Raw genomic sequence first — 23076 nt, forward strand, 5'->3', positions numbered from 1 at the left:
GGAGAATGTCGCTTGTTGACGGAATCTTTACAAGATCACCAAACTTTTGTTGGTTATTTGAAAAACCACAAACACAATTTCTACACGTATGAGACCAAGAATGCTCGTCCATTCAAGGCGGTCCTGAAAGGTCTCTCCAACGACTTGTCGGTGGATGAGATCAAAAACGAACTTAAGGTGTTGCTTGGCTTTGCCCCATCCCAAGTAATACCAATGAAGAAAAATCAAACGGGAATATTTCTCGCTTTGGTTTGACTTCACAATTTTATCTGATTCATTTCAACAGAAATGAAATCAACAATTTGAAACTTTTGGACAAAGTTCAGTTTTTGTTCCATGTACGGGTAAAGTGGGAGCATTTTAAGAAACATGGCGGTAATGGCCAGAATCTGACCCAGTGCCGGCGTTGCCAGGCATTCGGTCACGGTACTGATCATTGCGCCATGGTTCCAAAATGCATGGTTTGCGGGGATTCTTCTCACGACAAGGACAATTGTCCCGTGAAAGAAGTCACCCAATTTAAATGTGCAAATTGTGGTGGAAATCACAAATCAAATTTCTGGGATTGCCCCATCAGAAAAAGGTTTTGGATTCTCGTGCTAAGCATCAGCCGAAATCCAAACCGAAATTTTCTCAAAGTCAGGTTGTACCTGCATCTTTAAATCAAACGTTCGTGCTGTCTCACTCGAACAATACCCCTACCGTGGAAAAGTTAGGTAACAACAATGGCATTTCTTATGCCAACGTCGTTTCGGGTTCGGGTTCATCCACGAATTTTAAATCCTCTACCAATTTTCAAATTGGGCAGGTACCTCAAATTTCATTTGAAAATTTTTCTGCTGGCAACGCTTTGGGATCTTCTGATCTCGGCGATGTTACGTTTGAAAAATGACTTTTTGCAAAACTCACTGTTTGGTTTGATTCAAACAATGAGTAATGCTACATCCATGATGGAAGCTATCCAGATTGGATTAAAATTTGCGAATGATGTTGTTCTTACCCTGAAGTTTAATCATGGATCTAAGTAATTCCATCAATATTATGAATTTTAATGCTCGCTCTTTAAAAGCGAAAGAAAATGAATTTTTCAACTTTTACGAGTTCATAACGTGCATGTTGCTGTTATAACCGAAACATTTTAAAAACTGGCACTTATTTGAAAAGTGATCCAGATTATAAAGTTATAACCAATAACAGAATGAATCGAAATGGCGGTGGAGTTGCAATAGTTATCCACCGTAGTATGACTTATAGCACGTTACGTGACTTTAAGTTAAAAGTTATTGAAAGTTTGGGCATTGAACTTGAAACTTCTTTTGGGAAAATTATGATTGCAGCTGCATATTTGCCTTTCCAATGCACTGGGGAAAATAAAAATTATTTCAAAGGGGATTTGAATAAACTTACTCGGCATAGATCTCGATTTTTGATCATCGGTGATTTTAATGCCAAACACCAATCTTGGAATAATTCAAAAGTAAATTCCAATGGTAAAATTCTATTCAGAGATTGCACTTCTGGTCTTTATTCGGTTTTATACCCGAATGGGCCAACTTGCTTTTCTTCTGTTAGAAATCCATCAACAATTGATTTGGTTTTGACAAATCAAAGTCAGTATTGTGGTCCTTTAGTGACTCATGCTGATTTTGATTCTGATCATCTTCCAGTAACTTTTTCACTTTCTCATGAAGCAGTTACCAGACCCAATAGTTCTGTGTTTAATTACCACAAAGCTAATTGGGACAGGTATCAGCATCATATTGAGAATAATTTAAATCATGATTTTGTTTTAGAAACCAAAGCTGATATTGATTCAGCCTTGGAATCTTTAACTAATGCAATTTTGGATGCTAGGAATATTGCTATTCCTAAAGTCCAAGTCAAATTTGATTCTCCCATTATTGATGACGATCTTCAGCTTCTGATTCGTCTGAAAAATGTTCGCCGAAGACAGTATCAACGTTCTCGTGATCCTGCACTGAAGCGAATTCAAAAAGATTTGCAAAAGGTTATTGACCACAGATTCACTCTCCTGCGAAATGAAAAGTTCGCAAGAGATGTCGAACAAATTAAACCTTATTCCAAACCTTTTTGGAAACTTTCAAAGGTTCTTAAGAAACCTCAAAAACCAATCCCTTCTTTAAAAGATGGTGATAATATTCTATTAACTAATGGGGAGAAAGCTCAAAAACTTGCTCAGCAGTTTGAGAGTGCTCATAATTTCAACTTGAATGTTTTGAGTCCTATTGAAAATCAAATTTCAATAGAATTTCAGAATATTGTTGAACAAGAATTTTCATCAGATGAAGTTTTTAATACGGATCTGAATGAAATAAAATCTATTATCAAAAAATTTAAAAATATGAAAGCCCCTGGTGAGGATGGCATTTTTACATTTTAATTAAAAATTACCAGAAGCAACTTTAAGTAGCTTGGTCAAAATTTTCAACAAATGTTTTGATTTGGCATATTTTCCCAGTAGTTGGAAAAATGCCAAAGTAGTTCCGATTTTGAAACCGGATAAAAATCCTGCTGAAGCCTCAAGCTATCGGCCCATTAGTTTGCTTTCATCTATTAGTAAATTATTCGAAAGAATAATTCTTAATAGAATGATGACGCACATTAATGAAAATTCAATTTTCGCTGATGAGCAGTTTGGATTTCGCCTTGGGCATTCAACTACTCATCAGTTGTTGAGAGTTTCAAATTTAATTCGAAGCAACAAATCTGAGGGCTATTCTACTGGCGCTGCTCTTCTAGACATAGAAAAAGCATTTGACAGTGTTTGGCATAAAGGTTTGATTGCGAAATTGAAAAGGTTTAATTTTCCGATTTATATCGTGAAAATTATTCAAAATTATTTGACGGATCGTACTCTGCAGGTATGTTATCAGAATAGCAAATCTGATCAACTACCTGTACGTGCTGGCGTCCCTCAAGGAAGCATTTTGGGTCCAATTTTATACAATATTTTTACTTCTGACTTGCCTGATTTGCCCCAGGATGTCAGAAATCACTTTGCTGATGATACAAGCATCTCCGCCAAAGGTAGAAGCCTTCGTGTCATCACAAGAAGATTACAAAAAGCTTGGATATTTTCAATTCTTATTTGAAAGAATGGAAAATTACTCCAAATGCTGCAAAAACTCAACTTATTATTTTCCCTCACAAACCAAGGGCTGATTTTCTTAAACCAAAAGTCATCACATTATAAAGATGAATGAGGTAAATTTAAAGTGGGAGGATCAAGTGAAATATCTTGGACTTGCTTTTGACAAAAACCTTACTTACAAGGATCACATTGAAAGTATCCAGGTTAAATGTAACAAATATATTAAATGTTTGTATCCACTTATAAACAGGAATTCTAGACTTTGTCTCAAGAATAAACTGTTAATTTATAAACAAATTTTCAGACCTGCCATGCTTTATGCTGTGCCGATCTGGACAAGCTGTTGCTTAACCAGGAAGAAAAAACTTCAGAGGATTCAGAACAAAATTCTGAAAATGATTCTGAAACTTCCTCCCTGGTTCAGCACCAGTGAACTTCATCAATTAGCCGAAGTTGACACTTTGGATGTTATGTCCAATAAGATAATTGATGCATTTCGACAAAAATCATTGCAGTCTTCAGCTGCATTGATCCGCTCTTTATATAGTTTATAAGTTAGTTTTAAGGTATCCCTTTTCCCTTTTGTACATGTAGGACCTCCTACATTTGAAATCACTGAATAGCGAAAGCTACAATATTTCATGAATAAATGAAAGTTGCTAGTATTTAAAATTGAGGTGAAAAGTCATCGATTGTGATTGGACACTCAATAATATTTTAACTGAATGAATGTACATGGAAAGAAAAACTGAATAAATATAAATTAAAAAAAAAAAAAAAAAAAAAAAAAAAAACGATGCAATTTTGTAGTGAAAGTGAAGTGAAAAACACTTTATTTTATTTTTTTTTTTTTTTGAAAAATACAAAGATTTTCCAAATTACCGTATTTTTTTTGAAAATACTCAAATTTTCCAAATTTGCAATATGGATACCAAACGAAGCGAAATTTTGTTTGCTGTTTCACTTTATCAGAGTTTTTTTTTTTTTTTCAATACAGTCCAGGCTCTATTATCCGAAGCCTCGATTATCCGAAGGTTTGTATGGGACTTCGGATAATCGAATCACGAACATTTTTTTTTTAATTTCTTTACATTTTCTTATTTTTAACATAAAATTTGAGTTGTACGACCCCATTTTAGTCAAATTTGAGTTGTTGATTGCCTATTAAAAAATAAAATGTATTTTTTTCAACATTGCATAGCCGCCATTTTGGCTGGACCTTGGATTAAAAAATTCTAAATCATTTTAGCGTAGTTGAAGTTGACCCCTAACTTTAAGCTCGACAATCAAAAATTAGACATCGGAAAAAAGGATTCGTGGTTCGATTGCCCGAAGTTTCGATTCGAGTCTGGACTGTATACTAAAATTTCCACAAAATACCGCATTTTTTCGAAAATACTCAAATTTTCAATATGGATATCAAACGACGAAAAAACGAAAAAAAATATGATATGAAACATAAACAATTTGAATGTATGTATGAATCCATAACGCAAATTTGAAAAATTGGAGTATTTTAAAAAACGGTATTTTTTGATAATTTTAGTATTTATCAAAAAAAACTCTAATAAATTTTGATACCGATATTGCAAATTAAGAAAATTTGAGTATTTTCAAAAAATACGGTATTTTGCAAGGGTGTCTCACCACATCGGATGCCACCCGAATGTCAACCAAATGTAGTCAAATGTCATCCCAATGCATTGCACCTCATTCAAAGCCACGGTTCGATACCCTCGTACTGGAGGTTCCCAAATAGGTTCCCATTCGTTCGTACTAGAACACTAGTCACACGTAATACACGATACGATCGCTGACTGACCTATTACGTCCATGTTAACAACACGGTCTCGCTCACACCTCACCTCACCTCTCTGTTCGGGCGTTCGCGTACACTCTCTCGTGCGCTCCCGCCGAACAGCCGTACCTCTCTCCGATTCCTTTTCCCGTCGTGTCCGTACCCTCTACAGTCAGGTAGTCTCAGTGGACGTACGCTCATACGAGAGCACCGGTCTGGGATGGGCGCGCGCTCTTGGTGGTAGATACATCTCCGACACATCTCCGAGTGCGCACCGCTCCGTAGAACCACGTATGACGTCCATGTTAACAACACGGTCACGCTCACACCACACCTCACCTCTCTGTTCGGGCGTTCGTACACTTTCGTGAGCTCCCGCCGAACAGCCGAACCCGTATCCGATTCCTCTCTCCGTCTCCGTCCCTATCTTCTCTCGCCCACCTTCGTCGGGTCCTCTCTGCGGGCCTGCGCTCATACGGGGGCACCGGTCTACGGTTGGCTCGCGCTCTCGGTGGTAGATACGTGTATGTATCTTCGAGTGCGCACCTCCCGTAAAACCGCGTATGACGATCCCGGTTCAATGATGGAGTTTTCATATACGCTCATGAAGGGCCTCCATTACCAAACTTGACTCCCCATAGGTACGAGAAAGCAGAGCGTTCCCCAAAAGACGACTTAAAATTTGTATGCAATAAAAATGATCTCCAACCGCCTGCATCACAAGTCGGGGCAAATCGGGACATCATGTCCGCGGACGTATGCATCGGTGTTGAACGAAAGTCCCCGTACCCCCCAGCCTGGAGTTTGGTCACGTCCTGGCCACTCCCGGAACCGGTAAAGATTGCTTCCCCCGAAGGTAGGCATGCTCTGCGGGACCTCTTCCGTGCCCGTAGACGGGGCCACCATACACGCGTGCGCTACTACATGGGTCGACGATCTCGCACTTCCCGACCCCAGGGTCCCTGTCCGTGTGGAATTGCATCTGGAATAGTAAGCGTGTATGGTGACCCCGACTCGTCATGCAAATATTTTTTTTAACCCGTTTTTTTATTTCTTCTTCTTTTTCTTTTTTTTCTTCTTCTTCTTTTTCTTTTTTTTTCTCTTCTTCTTTTTCTTTTTTTTTTCTTCTTCTTCATTTTTTGACCAAAGCTCATGAGCGTACATCGGATAAAGTATATGGGGCGTACGCTGGCAAGGTCGAGCGCAAGCGACGCTACATGCTGCCACCAACACTGTCGGCGTACACCAGTCCATGTATATGGAGTGTACGCGGGTTTGCGCACACGATGTTCCCAGTCCTAGGACGGTACATTCCTTCGAAGTGTACGGATGCGCACCCGAGGTTGCCTACCATGTCAACCTTTTTCATATGCCAGACTTAGGCAAATTTTGCCAATTTAGGTGAACTTTTTCCCATGTAGGCGAAACTCGCCTCCAAGTAATCCAATTTGGCCTCCACTTAAGTAAACCTTGTCTCAGCGTGGATACCGGTACCTAAGCTCATCGGCGTACACCAGTCCGCGTACACCAGTCCACGTACACCAGTCCGCGTATATGGGGTGTACGCGGGTTTGCGCACACGATGTTCCCAGTCCTAGGACGGTACATTCCTTCGAAGTGTACGGATGCGCACCCGAGGTTGCCTACCATGTCAACCTTTTTCATATGCCAGACTTAGGCAAATTTTGCCAATTTAGGTGAACTTTTTTCCCATGTAGGCGAAACTCGCCTCCAAGTAATCCAATTTGGCCTCCACTTAAGTAAACCTTGTCTCAGCGTGGATACCGGTACCTAAGCTCATCGGCGTACACCAGTCCGCGTACACCAGTCCACGTACACCAGTCCGCGTATATGGGGTGTACGCGGGTTTGCGCACACGATGTTCCCAGTCCTAGGACGGTACATTCCTTCGAAGTGTACGGATGCGCACCCGAGGTTGCCTACCATGTCAACCTTTTTCATATGCCAGACTTAGGCAAATTTTGCCAATTTAGGTGAACTTTTTTCCCATGTAGGCGAAACTCGCCTCCAAGTAATCCAATTTGGCCTCCACTTAAGTAAACCTTGTCTCAGCGTGGATACCGGTACCTAAGCTCATCGGCGTACACCAGTCCGCGTACACCAGTCCACGTACACCAGTCCGCGTATATGGGGTGTACGCGGGTTTGCGCACACGATGTTCCCAGTCCTAGGACGGTACATTCCTTCGAAGTGTACGGATGCGCACCCGAGGTTGCCTACCATGTCAACCTTTTTCATATGCCAGACTTAGGCAAATTTTGCCAATTTAGGTGAACTTTTTTCCCATGTAGGCGAAACTCGCCTCCAAGTAATCCAATTTGGCCTCCACTTAAGTAAACCTTGTCTCAGCGTGGATACCGGTACCTAAGCTCATCGGCGTACACCAGTCCGCGTACACCAGTCCACGTACACCAGTCCGCGTATATGGGGTGTACGCGGGTTTGCGCACACGATGTTCCCAGTCCTAGGACGGTACATTCCTTCGAAGTGTACGGATGCGCACCCGAGGTTGCCTACCATGTCAACCTTTTTCATATGCCAGACTTAGGCAAATTTTGCCAATTTAGGTGAACTTTTTTCCCATGTAGGCGAAACTCGCCTCCAAGTAATCCAATTTGGCCTCCACTTAAGTAAACCTTGTCTCAGCGTGGATACCGGTACCTAAGCTCATCGGCGTACACCAGTCCGCGTACACCAGTCCACGTACACCAGTCCGCGTATATGGGGTGTACGCGGGTTTGCGCACACGATGTTCCCAGTCCTAGGACGGTACATTCCTTCGAAGTGTACGGATGCGCACCCGAGGTTGCCTACCATGTCAACCTTTTTCATATGCCAGACTTAGGCAAATTTTGCCAATTTAGGTGAACTTTTTCCCATGTAGGCGAAACTCGCCTCCAAGTAATCCAATTTGGCCTCCACTTAAGTAAACCTTGTCTCAGCGTGGATACCGGTACCTAAGCTCATCGGCGTACACCAGTCCGTGTACACCAGTCAACGTACACCAGTCAACGTACACCAGTCAACGTACACCAGTCCGCGTATATGGGGTGTACGCGGGTTTGCGCACACGATGTTCCCAGTCCTAGGACGGTACATTCCTTCGAAGTGTACGGATGCGCACCCGAGGTTGCCTACCATGTCAACCTTTTTCATATGCCAGACTTAGGCAAATTTTGCCAATTTAGGTGAACTTTTTTCCCATGTAGGCGAAACTCGCCTCCAAGTAATCCTATTTGGCCTCCACTTTACCATATAGGCAGACCTTGCCTCCGTATAGGCAAACTATACCTCCTTATAGGCAAGTTTCACCTCCAAGTAGGCGAACTTCGCCTCAAACTAACCCAACCCAGACAACTGTGGGTACTCATCTCACTTCAGCTCAGTGGTGCCATCACAGGAATGAAAACTTTCCCATTTCCGGGACTTAGACGAATTTTGAAACTTTTGTGCATTTCATGGGTTGCATACATTTAGGGGCAACATTGTATAAAGAGTATAAACCGGATGTTTGTAGAGACCAGTAAATAGGCAACTACAAACACCCGGTTATAACACTCCCCCTGGCTATTCAACCACCTTAGTGGTTGCATAGTCAGAGTGTCATCATGGATAGTAAAGAACACTCCAAGAGTACGGACATGATATAATATGTATTACTTATGAACCTAATCAACCTAGCTTGCCCTAGTTAGGCATGGGCTGTTTGTAACGTATCATACGAGCTTTTTCCTGAACCTTAGACGCAGTAAGCATCCACACTACACTACTCTTCTTAACGTGAAACACCTTCCCGTGGTCATCTCGTATCAGGTAGATGTGCTTATCGGACGTGCTGTTAGGCAGCGCGATCTGGCCCGAAAAGTTTGAAAACAGATGCTTAGCTTCATACACCTCCTGACCGGGTTCATGGTCTTCATGGTCCTCCGTGTCAGACTCACTATCGGAAACGATCAAGTCTTCCCAGTTCCGGTCCCCGAGGGCATGTACACTAAACTCGAAAGATTGTTCAGCCTGCAAGAGGCCAAGCTTGCCCAAGACCTCAGATGCCCTCCCCTCAGCACTGGTTAGTGCGGCTTTTATTTCAGCATCCGTCGGCAGTGTCGGTAGCACGGACACGTTGGTCGGACCCGTGTGACCAGGGAATCGAAACTTAATACGGTTACGGTGCTGAATTTGATGCAGCATGTGAGCTCGCCGCAGCTTTTCGCCGATTTCCTTGAAAGTGAGGTTCGTCTGGGTATGGTTCATTGTCGTCATCGATCGAAGATTCCGGAATGTCGCCTCGACGTCCTGACTGCCGAAACACCTCACTAAGAATTCCTCGGGTCGGCCACGATCGCGGCAGTCTCTTGCTGCCAGCACAAGGCTGTGAGCATTTATCTCAAGACAAGCGTACGTGTTTGCTGTCACACATTGGAAGCTGCTTGTTCTATTCTTCAATGTCCAGTTCCTCCACGCCCGCATGAAAAACAACGCCTCCTGTGGAAATAAACGGTGTTTAATTTAAACCCAACAATTGTGCCATAGATTAACTGTACCAGAGCATTGAGATGGCTTCAATCGGCGCCAACGATACATCAGTATATGCTCGGTATATAGCGCTCATGTAGCGGAGCAGCACTACCGTGCCCTCGCTACCAGGCACATGTTCCTCCAACAGGTTGATAACGGCTTCCTCCATTACTTTTTCCGTAGGTCGAAAGCTCATGAGGTCGGTCGGGTGAAGATCACCGTACGTGAGACCGTGTTTGTCCTTCGAAACCTTATCCAACAGGGCATCGAGGTGGGTAACGCTAGCCACCGATGTACCAATCATTAACGCTCGTTTGCGATTGAACAACTTGCGCGCTAGTTTGTTCACTGTGTGCGTTATATCTTGGTACAGATAGGTGCGCTGAACAAGTTTCCAAAGAAATCTAACACCTAGCTCATCACACGGTACATCTGCCAATTGCATGATGCTGAGCATTGCCTTCAGGAGAGTTGGGTCCCCATCTGAAGCTATACCAAAAACGGTGATGCCATGCTTCTTCAGCAAGTCGATGGTGTGAAGCCAACGCTTGAGTACATCTGCATACGTAAAGCTGTTGTCCGTACCCATGTAGAACAGCACGTACGGGGCCGCATTTGGATCTAGAGGTACTGCTAGTTGAACGTATGCAGTGCTTGCCAGTCGGCAATTTTTCAACTTGTCAGCCATATCCTGCGCATTGCTGGCGTCAAAGTAGTTTCGTTTGGGAAGTCCCGTGTGGTCAAGCGGAGCTACTAGTCCAGTCAAAGTGTTTGTTCGCTCGTCGTACTGGGCACGCGGGGTAACCCTCGTCCCATCCTCCGCAAGCATCACCGTCAGCGGATAGCCGTTCTCGGTCAGGTAACGCTTCAGACCCGCCGCGTCGATCACCCCTGAAAAAATAGGAAGTTAATGAAGGTTTAAGATTAAACCAAACATTCTTACCATCTTTAATGTCCGTTGTATGTTTGTCCATGTGCCTTAGAAGGGTAGCTCGGCTTATGCCGGGAACATTCCCAACCATGAACTCATGATACTTCTTCCCAGCCATTATGTATCGATACAACGACATGTCCTTTTCTTCATCGGTGTAGTGTAACTTGCATGCACTCTTAAATGCGATGGTCTCATAGAGCTTAATCAGGTTATAAGCCTTGGAAGTTGCCACAGGACATTCGGCTGCACTGTCCCGTGGTTCTAGTTTCCCGACGTTTTGTTGTCACTCCTCAGAAAACGCCCACCCCGCAAGTGATGATGGTGACGGCTGCTACCTTCGCCGGCGTATTGATACTGATTGATCAAGTCTGCCACCGACTTTCTGCTCGGTTGACATACACCGCTACCAGCAGCTCCATCACCGCCAGCGCTAACAGGAGCTGTACCATTAGGGTGTAATAACATAATTAATTTTCCAGCACAGCACTTTTTCAGTTCCTTTTGGGGTCCTAATCACCCTCCCAAAATTTGGGAACGATTGGTTTTGTCTTCGCTTTGCGCAAAGCGATTGAAATTTGTATGGAAATTACTATGGGAAAACGTACTTTTTTGTATTTCGATTTTTTAAATTTTCACGTTTCACGGTATAATAAAACCCAGCACATAAAAAGTTGCGCTGAAATGTGCTCTACAACTTTCCCGAAGAAAGTATGGTGCTAAAATGCTTCTGAAAAATGATATAGAGTTTTTCAGAAAAAAAGATAAAACGATGTCTTGAAAATCACTTTATTTGCCAACACTGCCATAGCACACGCTGTGGGTGGTGTTCAGTCGGGGCTTTTCTTTCTCCTTGTTTGTCTGTGGTTTAGAAAGAAAATGTTTTCTGATAGTTTCTTTATAAAATTGGAAGTAATATTCTAAACACATTTTTTACGTAACCACCGTTATTCTACAATGTGACGTAAGCGCCAAATTGTGAGATTTTATAGCTTTCAGTGGCAATAAAAATATAATTGATGTTTGTTCAATGTGGACAAATTATTTTTATGATGGTTCATTTTTTTTATAAATTATGTTACTTATTTGAGAATCTGCGTTTTGCTTAACATGACGTAACTTTGTTTACAAACTAACATTGGGGTCATTGACATTGTTTTACTTGAATTACATTTAAAACATTTATTTTATGTCATGATCAGAACAGTAATATTACAGTGCGAAAACCAAGATTCAATTTTTATAATACTGTGTTTGTATACGTGAGTTTTTGTGTGATCTTGTGTGCGTAAGATTGGGCTTAAAAGCTTTGAAGGGTTAGATCAGCTGTTCGATTCCCTTTTTTTAAGTTGAGAAACGTTGAGTTTTTTTCTGTAAGGTGGTTTGAGAAGTGATATCTGTGCCAGCATAAAAAAAGAACAAAAAAGCAAAGCAATCCACTTTAACGACCCCCGGGTCTTTTGTGAGCTCTGTTGCAAGTTTCTGCTCATTTATAGGCGTCCGAAGGTTATGTGTGGTGAGTCACCCAAAACCTCTTTTACGCAAATGGACCGACGTTTTACTTCCTCATCCGATAGAAGGCCAGGAGGATAAGGCAGGAATCGAACCCGCGCACTACAGCAACTTAGGGATCGGCAGCCGAAGCCACTTACCACCGCGCCACGAGGCCCTGATAAAAAAGAAACGGTTGAGAAAAAAAAAATATTACGTTCAGATTTTCAAATTCCGTTTATTAACCACGTGCGACCGAAACTTCCGAAAATGTTATTCCAGGAAGTTCTTTAATGCGCATTTCATCTTCATCTTGTGTAAAACTTCAAATGAAGGTTTGCTTCCAAAATGTTTTGGGAAGTTTATTGAGCAGGTGTATGCCGGGATTTGAATTCAAGGCAAAGTTTCATATGGGTAATTCTCTACCAACTCACACGAAATCGGGAAAAGTTGCCCCGACCCCTCTTCGATTTGCGTGAAACTTTGTCCTAAGGGGTAATTTTTGTCCCTGATCACGAATCCGAGGTCCGTTTTTTGATATCTCGTGACGGAGGGGCGGTACGACCCCTTTCATTTTTGAACATGCGAAACAAGAGGTGTTTTTCAATAATTTGCAGACTGAAACGGTGATGAGATTGAAATTTGGTGTCAAAGGGACTTTTATGTAAAATTAGATGCCCAATTTAATGGCGTACTCAGAATTCCGAAAAAAAACGAATTTTTCATCGAAAAAAAAACACAAAAAAAGTTTTAAAAATTCTCCCATTTTCCGTTACTTGACTGTAAAAAATTTTGGAACATGTCATTTTATGGGAAATTTAATGTACTTTTCGAATCTTTATTGGCCTGAAGGGTCAATTTTTCATTTAGAGCAAAATTTTTCATTTTAAAATTTCGTGTTTTTTCTAACTTTGCAGGGTTATTTTTTAGAGTGTAACAATGTTCTACAAAGTTGTAGAGCAGACAATTACAAAAATTTTAATTTATAGACATAATGGGTTTGCTTATAAACATCACGAGTTATCGCGATTTTACTCAGGTACGCCATCAAATCGGGCGTCTAAATTTACATAAAAGTCCCTTTGACACCAAATTTCAATCTCATCACCGTTTCAGTCTGCAAATTATTGAAAAACACCTCTTGTTTCGCATGTTCAAAAATGGAAGGGGTCGTACCGCCCCTCCGTCACGAGATATCAAAAAACGGACCTCAGATTCGTGATTAGGGACAAAAGTTACCCCTTAGGACAAAGTTTCACGCAAATCGAAGAGGGGTCGGGGCAACTGCTGTGTGAGTTGGCGGAGAATTACCCATATGCAACATAAAATTTAAAACAATTAAAATGGTACGTTAATTTATTTCTTTTTTTATCATGAACAAGCCTTACCCGGCAAACTTCGTCCTGCCCTTTTTTTGGTTTCCTAACGTTTCTTGCTTGTTCGCTAGAGCAATTCTCTACGAAATCGGTCTTTTTTCTTCAATTTTATTTTTTGTATTTTTTAATCCGGCTGAAACTTTTTTGGTGCCTTCGGTATGCCCAAAGAAGCCATTTTGCATCATTAGTTTGTCCATATAATTTTCCATACAAATTTGGCAGCTGTCCATACAAAAATGATGCATGAAAATTCAAAAATCTGTATCTTTTGAAGGAAATTTTTGATCGATTTGGTGTCTTCGGCAAAGTTGTAGGTATGGATACGGACTACACTGGAAAAAAATGATACACGGTAAAAAAATTTGGTGATTTTTTTATTTAACTTTTTATCACTAAAACTTGATTTGCAAAAAAACACTATTTTTATTTTTTTTTTATTTTTTGATATGTTTTAGAGGACATAAAATGCCAACTTTTCAGAAATTTCCAGGTTGTGCAAAAAATCATTGAGCGAGTTAGGGTATTTTAACCATTAGTGGACCCCCTAGTAGAGCCGAAACACATTTTTTACAAATTTTTAATATTTTAAGCGCTTTTTCATAACCCTCTGTACAAAACAATGAAATCTGAAGTCTTTTGAACAATTTTGACTATTTGTTTCATCAGTTATTCGTTTTTGAGCAGAAAAAAAAGCCATTTGAAAAAAAAGTTTTTTTTGCCTGTTATGGACCCCCTTTTCCTATAGTGGACCCGGGTCCATAATCCGATTGTGGACCCGGGTCCACTATACGCAAACTGTTATTTTTATGCCAAATTTAAACGATTTTGGATGTTTTGATGCATGGTGTAGGTCTAATGATAGATATAACGAATAAAAGATGGATTTTGCTCACTTTTCATCATAAAAAAATATGTTTTGTTAACAAATTTGGCTTTAAACAACGGAAAAATCTAACAGACATTTAAACACATTTATTTCCGTAAAAGATCAGAGAAAACTTTTCAAAAACTACTGTAAAAATCAAAATAAATTTAAAAATGTTTTTTGATTCAAATTTTTCCATATTTATTACATAAATGGTGGACCGAAACTAAACAATACAGTTGCTTTACAGTTGCTGATAAAACCACGCACGTTTATTTAAAAAAAATGTTTTGTTATTGATTTATTATTATAAAATATCATTTCAAACTACAATTATGATGCTTCAGTTAAGTACAATTAACTATAGTTTCGATAAATTTTAAATTCTTACGGCTTCAGAATTTTTGGTACTTTTAACATGAAAACAGCTATATTTATACTCATAATTGAAAAAAATATGCGTTTAGGTTGATTACAACAAGCATTTATTGTATGTTTAAGACAAACTTTTGCTTAAATACAACGTTTTCTTCATTTTTGAAGGTTAAATTTACAGGGGTCCACTTTTGGAAAAGTTTGGATTTTCGTTGTCCTTTATTGGACCCCCCTAATTTTGCTCGAAATGAGCAGTTCTTCGCTTTATTTTAGTAAAGTTCCTTAAACTTACATTATTTCGACTTGCTGAAGTTAAATGATCAGTCAAAAATGATTGGATAGTTAATTCAATAATAAAATATAAATGCTGTTTTGTTGTGAAAATGCTAGTGGCCATGGCTGATTTCAGATGTCGAACTCAAAACACTTATTTTGGTGAAAAGGACACGTCAATGTCAGCCAACATTGTTTTAAATTATGCTGAACATGCCAAATAAAAGATTTGTAGACAACAACACGCTTGAAATTGTGATTTTATTGAATTTTTCATCAAAAACGCTTTAGAGGGTCCACTATAGGAAAGGGGTCCACTAATGGTTAACGTACCCTATGAATTTTTGAATCAATACTGATTTTTTCAAAAAATCGAAAAATTGGTCGAAAAAATTTTTCAACTTCATTTTTCGATGTAAAATTGAATTGGCAATCAAAAAGTACTTTAGTGAAATTTTGATAAAGTGCACCGTTTTCATGTTAAATCCATTTTAGGTGACTTTTTTGAAAATAGTCGCAGTTTTTCATTTTTTAAAAATAGTGCACATGTTTGCCCACTTTTGAAAAAAATATTTTTGAAAAGCTGAGAAAATTCTCTATATTTTGCTTCTTCAGACTTTGTTGATACGACTTTTAGTTGCTTAGATATTGCAATACAAAGGTTTAAAAACAGGAAAATTGATGTTTTCTAAGTCTCACCCAAACAGCCCACCATTTTTCAATGTCGATATCTCAGCAGCTAATGGTCCGATTTTCAATGTTAATATATGAAACATTTGTAAAATTTTCCGATCTTTTCGAAAACAATATTTTCAAAATTTTCAAATCAAGACTAACATTTTAAAAGGGCGTAATATTGAATGTTTAGCCCTTTTAAAATGTTAGTCTTGATTTGAAAATTTTGAAAATATTGTTTTCGAAAAGATCGGAAAATTTTACAAATGTTTCATATATTAACATTGAAAATCGGACCTATAGTTGCTGAGATATCGACATTGAAAAATGGTGGGCTGTTTGGGTGAGACTTAGAAAACATCAATTTTCCTGTTTTTAAACCTTTGCATTGCAATATCTCAGCAAATAAAGGTCGTATCAACAAAGTCCGAAGAAGCAAAATATAGAGAATTTTCTCAGCATTTCAAAAATATTTTTTTCAAAAGTGGGCAAACATGTGCACTATTTTTAAAAAATTAAAAACTGCGACTATTTTCAAAAAAGTCACCTAAAAATGGATTTAACATGAAAACGGTGCACTTTATCAAAATTTCACTAAAGTACTTTTTGATTGCAAATTCAATTTTACATCGAAAAATGAAGTTGAAAAATTTTTTCGACCAATTTTTCGATTTTTTGAAAAAATCAGTATTGATTCAAAAATTCATAACTCGCTCAATGATTTTTTGCACAACCTGGAAATTTCTGAAAAGTTGGCATTTTATGTCCTCTAAAACATATCAAAAAATAAAAAAAAATAAAAATAGTGTTTTTTTGCAAATCAAGTTTTAGTAATAAAAAGTTAAATAAAAAAATCACCAAATTTTTTTTTACCGTGTATCATTTTTTTCCAGTGTAGTACGTATCCATACCTACAACTTTGCCCAAGACACCAAATCGATCAAAAATTTCCTTCAAAAGATACAGATTTTTAAATTTTCATACATCATTTTTGTATGGACAGCTGCCAAATTTGTATGGAAAATTATATGAACAAACTAATGATGCAAAATGACTTCTTTGGGCATACCGAAGGCACCAAAAAAGTTTCAGCCGGATTAAAAAATACAAAAAAAATCGAATGACCGAAATCCTAGAGAACTGCTCTAATTCATCCTCCTGTGATCAAAATATGATTTTACGCAGCTTTTCCCATACAATCTGCAGATTTTCCGGAATCGGTTCCAGAGTGGCCAAAGTTGTCACTTTTTGGCGTAAAAACCTTCCTTGGACTTATATGAGGACCGGCCCGTGGCTTAATGGCTACGGCTCCCGCCTCATAAGCGGAAGGTTCCGGGTTCGATTCCCGACCGGTCTCGTTGAAATTATTTGACTATAATGAACTTTGAATATGAACAAAAAACGCATGGAATCAGGTGGGATTCGAACTCACACCTTTGGATTGGTAATCAGATGCTCTAGCCACTCGGCCACCGAGGGGTTAACACCCCTTGAGTGAATTAATCCGTAGTGGTGAAATAATGTCACAAGGTCATTTACTAAATAATACAACAATCCCTCTCCCAACGATTCCCCTACACACACACCACACACCATATTCTATAAATAACTCGAAGTGGTTGGTACGGTATGTCCCCACTTCTTCTTCTTCCCCTGATGATTCCATGAAATGTGGGTTCCGTTCATAGAATCTGTCTCTTGCGGTTAATGCAACGCAGTAGGCCGGGCCGCTTTAGTGAGTGTAATACATTTCGGAGGTTCTCGAAAGTACTGCAATCATTAATAATGACAAGAAAGAACTCAAGGCGTAATCTAACCATAAGTTCTTCCCGGATGCTTTCTTCGGACTGGCTGCGCTTGTGTTCGATTAGATTAGATTAGATTAAAAACCTTCCTTGGACTTGTACGAACCCAATGCAACAAAGAGCAGCTCGATCAGACATTCCGTGTTGAATTGATTCGCGTTCGAACAAAACCATCGAAATTTTTTATATATATAGATAATATAGATTAAACCATTTTATATGATTATTTTACAGTCGATGTTCAAACATTTGGCGTTTAGATCTCATTGAAAAATAAAATCGGCAAGGCTTTTGCCAAAACCGTATTGCTTGAACTAAAATACCGTGATAAGTAAGATCTTATAAAATTAGGCTGAAATTTCCTGAAAACCACAAAATAAAAATGTCGGTTACGTCATGTTAAGCAAAACGCAGATTCTCAAATAAGTAACATAATTTATGAAAAAAATGAACCATCATAAAAATAATTTGTCCACATTGAACAAACATCAATTATATTTTTATTGCCACTGAAAGCTATAAAATCTCACAATTTGGCGCTTACGTCACATTGTAGAATAACGGTGGTTACGTAAAAAATGTGTTTAGAATATTACTTCCAATTTTATAAAGAAACTATCAGAAAACATTTTCTTTCTAAACCACAGACAAACAAGGAGAAAGAAAAGCCCCGACTGAACACCACCCACAGCGTGTGCTATGGCAGTGTTGGCAACAAAGTGATTTTCAAGACATCGTTTTATCTTTTTTCTGAAAAACTCTATATCATTTTTCAGAAGCATTTTAGCACCATACTTTCTTCGGGAAAGTTGTAGAGCACATTTCAGCGCAACTTTTATGTGCTGGGTTTTATTATACCGTGAAACGTGAAAATTTAAAAATCGAAATACAAAAAGTACGTTTTCCCATAGTAATTTCCATACAAATTTCAATCGCTTTGCGCAAAGCGAAGACAAAACCAATCGTTCCCAAATTTTGGGAGGGTGATTAGGACCCCAAAAGGAACTGAAAAAGTGCTGTGCCCATCAAATTGGGCCATCTTTCATTTTTTCCATACAACGATATTACACCCTACTGTACCATCGTTACCGCTTTCCGCAGGTCCACCATCGCCACTGCTAACAACAGTTTCACCATCGACAATAGCAGCTTCACTACTGTCACCATCATTTGCAGCTTCCTCATTGCTACCGCTTCTCGAAGCTCCACCACTGCCATCGCCAACAACTGCTTCGTCAACGCTATCGTTTCTCGAAGCTACACTACTGCCACCGCCAACATCAGCTTCCTCAACGCTTCCACTGCCACCACCAACAGCGCGATCCCCGTGAGCGCCATCTCCATCGCTATCCGTGTCCTCTTCTGAACTTGCCAGTTCTTCTTCTCTTCTACGGACCACTCCCCGTAAATGTGTACGAACATGCTGGTAATAATTATTCGTAACCCAATTGCCACCAGAACGCTTGCACATGGGACGTGTTTTCTTGCATACTGCGCACGTAACACGTACTGTCGCTTGGTCCCCGGTGTTTGAAATGGTAAGCACTGGCAAGTCTACGAAGTAGTCGGGGTCGACTCCACATTCCTCGTGCTGACGGTAGTAGTTGGCCAACTTCTCTAGAAGCATTTTCTTCGAATCGTCAGCAATAGGATTTACTTGGTCTGTACCAATTTCTTGGCACCGTCTCGCTAGTACCGGTGAGCCCTCGATGAATTGGCGTATCCCGTACTTTCGGATCAATTTGCCTACATTGTCGATCGAAAGCTTTTCAGCGGCATGCACAGTGAATGTTGCCAGATCGTTCTGTTGCCGGCCAAACACATCGTACTTTGACCTTGTGAGCCCTCGGCTTACGGCATCATCGAAAATTTCGACACCACTCTTTCTGACTTCATCTTCGATGAGTTTCGGCCATTCCACACTTGCCTCAGCGATGACTTGCGATGCTGACAGGTCGAACATATCCAGCAAGGCCATGACTCGATGCGGCACGAGACCGATCACCTTCTGGACACGTTTCCAGAACCGCTCCTTTATCTGCCCCTTTCTTCGGCATTCATCCTTGCTGCTATTGTGATAGTCAGTACAACGGCACTATTTTAGTCTGCAAGGAAAGGAGAAAGACGTTTGGTTAGCAAAGGCAGGCAATAAAATGGCAAGTTTAAATGCATTATAATGCATCCGAACACATCGGATGCATCTTTTATGAGCCACCCCCTGGTATTTTGTGAACAATTTTAGAACATGTTTATACTTTGAAACTTACTACATTTTCAAAAAATATATACTTAGTGAAAGCATGACATGATATGGTTGAATTAATCGATTTTAGAATGATTTAAAAAATGAGTTATCGTCCTTTTTTCATAAAATTATTTTTATTGGGTTGTTTTCGGTACTGGGACCTGGTTTGGACCGAGTCGGAGTGTAATTACATTTTTCTTAAAGCTAAGAGTAATTACAGAGGATATTGTGTGTGTAAATGTTAGTGAGAGGGGGGTAGAGCGTCCAATTTCCCGTCCCGGGAAAAAAATTCCCGGGAATTCCCGGGATTTCCCGAAATAAAATATTTCCCGTTTCCCGGGAAATTTCTAAATTTCCCGGGAATTCCCGAAATTCAAGCGGAAGTATACATTTTGTTAACTTTTTGGTACATTTTTTTAAACTTACAAAAAATAATGAAAGAATTAAGAAAGAACTCAATTTTATTTCATTAGATTCAATTTACTGTTCTTATTGAACTTATCAGTTCGTCTGAAAATTCTATGTCAAGATTTATTTCAGATGGTATTCATTTCGGAAGCATTTACAACTGGGAATAGATCTTGTTTATTTGTTGGGCAACAAAAATTACCATATTATGGAATGAAAATAAACTTAGAATAGTTTTTTTTAAACTTTTTAGCTTTTTAAACGAAAATTGTTGTTATATTATTTGAAAATAAGGTACCTCTTCCCGCCAAGATCAAAATTGAGATGTTTTTACGTTATGTTTACCATGACCAAATTGGAAGAAAATTGAATTGGTATCATTAAATGTTAATTTGCTTAAAAGTGATCGAGAAATTACAGTTAAAAGTTGAAAATAAATAGAGCACTAGAGCTACCAAGGACGTAAGAGGTTTAAATATGAAACTACTAAACTACTTTTTTTGCTATGAAAATTCTTTTAACCGAAGTAATTTATTAGGCCGAATCATTAAAAAATCATTGAAAAGTTGAGTTGTGATTACATAAAAATGGTATTTCAAGTGAATAGCACATTTTTAAGATAAACTCAATGCTTTTCTATTTATTCATCAGCTCAAACCAGTAAGATTTGTTCTGGATAAAATATTTACCATGAAAAACATATTTGCTCCCCTTTTTTTGTTTTCATTTCAACTAAAATATCAATATTATTCTTTATGATATTCTCTCAAACTGGTCACAGAGACGTATTCAAAAGCAATTTTATCGTTTTGAAGCATGGATTCATTTACTCACTTTCCAAACACTGTTATTAAAAACATAATACCTAGCTACTTCTTATCAAAACAAAATAATAATCATTATTTTTGATATTTTGAACGAATTGAAAGACAGCTTATTTAGAAAATTGGTAAATTTTCTTGAAGTTGTATGTTTTTTTGCAAGCAGCCATGGCATTAATTGTACCTAACATTTATTTTGACCATTATAGTTGCTATTCTAAACAATTTTGTTGCAAAATATTAATCAAAACCAGGATCAGAACAATTTTCGATAAATTTAAAATTTCCCGGGAATTCCCGGGATTTCCCGGGAAATTTGTAGAAAATTTCCCGTTTCCCGGGAATTTTGTAACCCCGGGAAATTGGATGCTCTAGAGGGGGGGCGATAGAATTATCGAAATAACGATAACGATACAGTATGTAAAAAAAGTATTTACACCCCTTGGGCACTATGCACATTTTGTGATGAAACATGTAAAAAATTAGTACTACGTTTTGTTCAGAAACTCATGCCAAACATTTTGCTACAAAAAGCTCATGAAAAGATGATTTCTATAAAAAGTTATATAACAAATACTATTACGAAAATAAAAAAGGTGCAAAAAAAGTTTGTACACCTTTCGAAAAATTAACATAAATAATGTTATTTGTTGACAAATCACCAAAATCCAGTCTCCCAACTCCAAATAGGCATCCTTGACTGATTAAAAAATAATTTGGATTGAATATAAAGTTTACTAACTACTTAGTATAAAAGTTTATATAACTCTGGAAATTCTATATAAAACTTATCTAAACCTAATTTTGCAAACTTTTAATTCAACTAAATGTCAATATATTACCATATAATTGCTAAATAAACATTTTGGAGTGGGATAACACCGTTTCGGGGGTATTTGTATCGATAGAATAGATTTTTCGTTGAAATTTCGTACCAACCCGGAATTACGTCGTAGGAAAATCTGCCGGCATCCGAAACGGTCCACGATTCACAAGTCAACCTATGTGGAATCGGAAAGGGCATAAAATTTCCGATCTTTTGATACCCAAACATCTAGGTTTTCTTTAAAACCTACGTTTTTAAATACCTGGGCAAAAAGTAAGTTTGATCCACGAGAACAAAAATTACGAAATTCCATACATTTTTGGCAGGTTGCTCAAACGAAACCATAACAACGTTTTTGCTTAGGTATTTAAAAACGTAGGTTTTAAAGAAAACCTAGATGTTTTGGTATCAAAAGATCGGAAATTTTATGCCCTTTCTGATGCCACATAGGTTGACTTGTGAATCGTGGACCGGTTCAGATGCCGGTGGATTTTCCGACGACGTAATTCCGGGTTGGTACGAAATTCCAACGCAAAATCTATTCTATCGATACAAATACCCCCAAAACGGTGTTATACCCACTCCAGAAGGTTTGTTTAGCAATTATATGGTAATATATTGACATTTAGTTGAATTAAAAGTTTGCAAAATTAAGTTTAGATAAGTTTTATATAGAATTTCCAGAGTTATATAAACTTTTATACTAAGTAGTTAGTAAACTTTATCTTCAATCCAAATTCTTTTTTTAATCAGTCAAGGATGCCTATTTGGAGTTGGGAGACTGGATTTATGGTGATTTGTCAACAAATAACATTATTTATGTTAATTTTTCGAAAGGTGTACAAACTTTTTTTGCACCTTTTTTATTTTCGTAATAGTATTTGTTATATAACTTTTTATAGAAATCATCTTTTCATGAGCTTTTGTAGCAAAATGTTTGGCATGAGTTTCTGAACAAAACGTAGTACTAGGTTCCTGTCAAACTTTAAATTTTTTACATGTTTCATCACAAAATGTGCATAGTGCCCAAGGGGTGTAAATACTTTTTTACATACTGTATATTATCGTTATCGTCAGACGATAATATTATCGACGATAATTTTATCGTTTAACAGCCTTGATTTTTGCTTATTCACATGTATGTAACCCCTTAAAAAGCTTCAATTGCCTTGCTTATTTTTCTTTTATTCACTGTATTTCAGCAACCAGAGGTCCAATCTTGAATACCTCTTATGCAATTTTATTGAAAAATTTAAATTTTCAGTTAATATTAAAATTTAATATATCTTGAAAACGGTGCACTTTATCAAAAAATCTGTGAATATTTTTTTAAAATTTCATTTTACATTTACAAACTGAAATCAAAAATAAAATCGAGTGAAATTTTATCTTTTTAGATGAGTTTTTTTTTATAATTTTTTTTCAAAAAATCAAAATTCGACGGATAAATCAAGGATAAATTGTTGCCATAATTTTCTTTGGCTCAAAAATTGTGGGTTTTTGTCCCCTAAAACAAATCAAAAATTTTAAAATACAGAT

The 23076-nt window shown here is 38.3% G+C and overlaps 2 protein-coding genes across 2 annotated transcripts in view; one reads left to right on the top strand and one right to left on the bottom strand.

The window, feature by feature from the left end:
• LOC6036048 (transmembrane 9 superfamily member 2) overlaps positions 1-23076 on the top strand; it is a 39116-nt gene that overhangs the window by 7435 nt on the left and 8605 nt on the right. The window lies entirely within an intron of this gene.
• LOC119766706 lies at positions 9441-10544 on the bottom strand. The gene is made up of 2 exons (XM_038252049.1): positions 10390-10544; positions 9441-10337 (listed from the first exon to the last, which is right to left on the bottom strand). The coding sequence occupies exons 1-2, from the start codon at positions 10514-10516 to the stop codon at positions 9463-9465; spliced, it is 1002 nt and encodes a 333-aa protein (XP_038107977.1). The 5' UTR covers positions 10517-10544; the 3' UTR covers positions 9441-9462.

Source organism: Culex quinquefasciatus, chromosome 2, assembly GCF_015732765.1.
Source record: "Culex quinquefasciatus strain JHB chromosome 2, VPISU_Cqui_1.0_pri_paternal, whole genome shotgun sequence".
Lineage (NCBI taxonomy): Eukaryota > Metazoa > Arthropoda > Insecta > Diptera > Culicidae > Culex > Culex quinquefasciatus.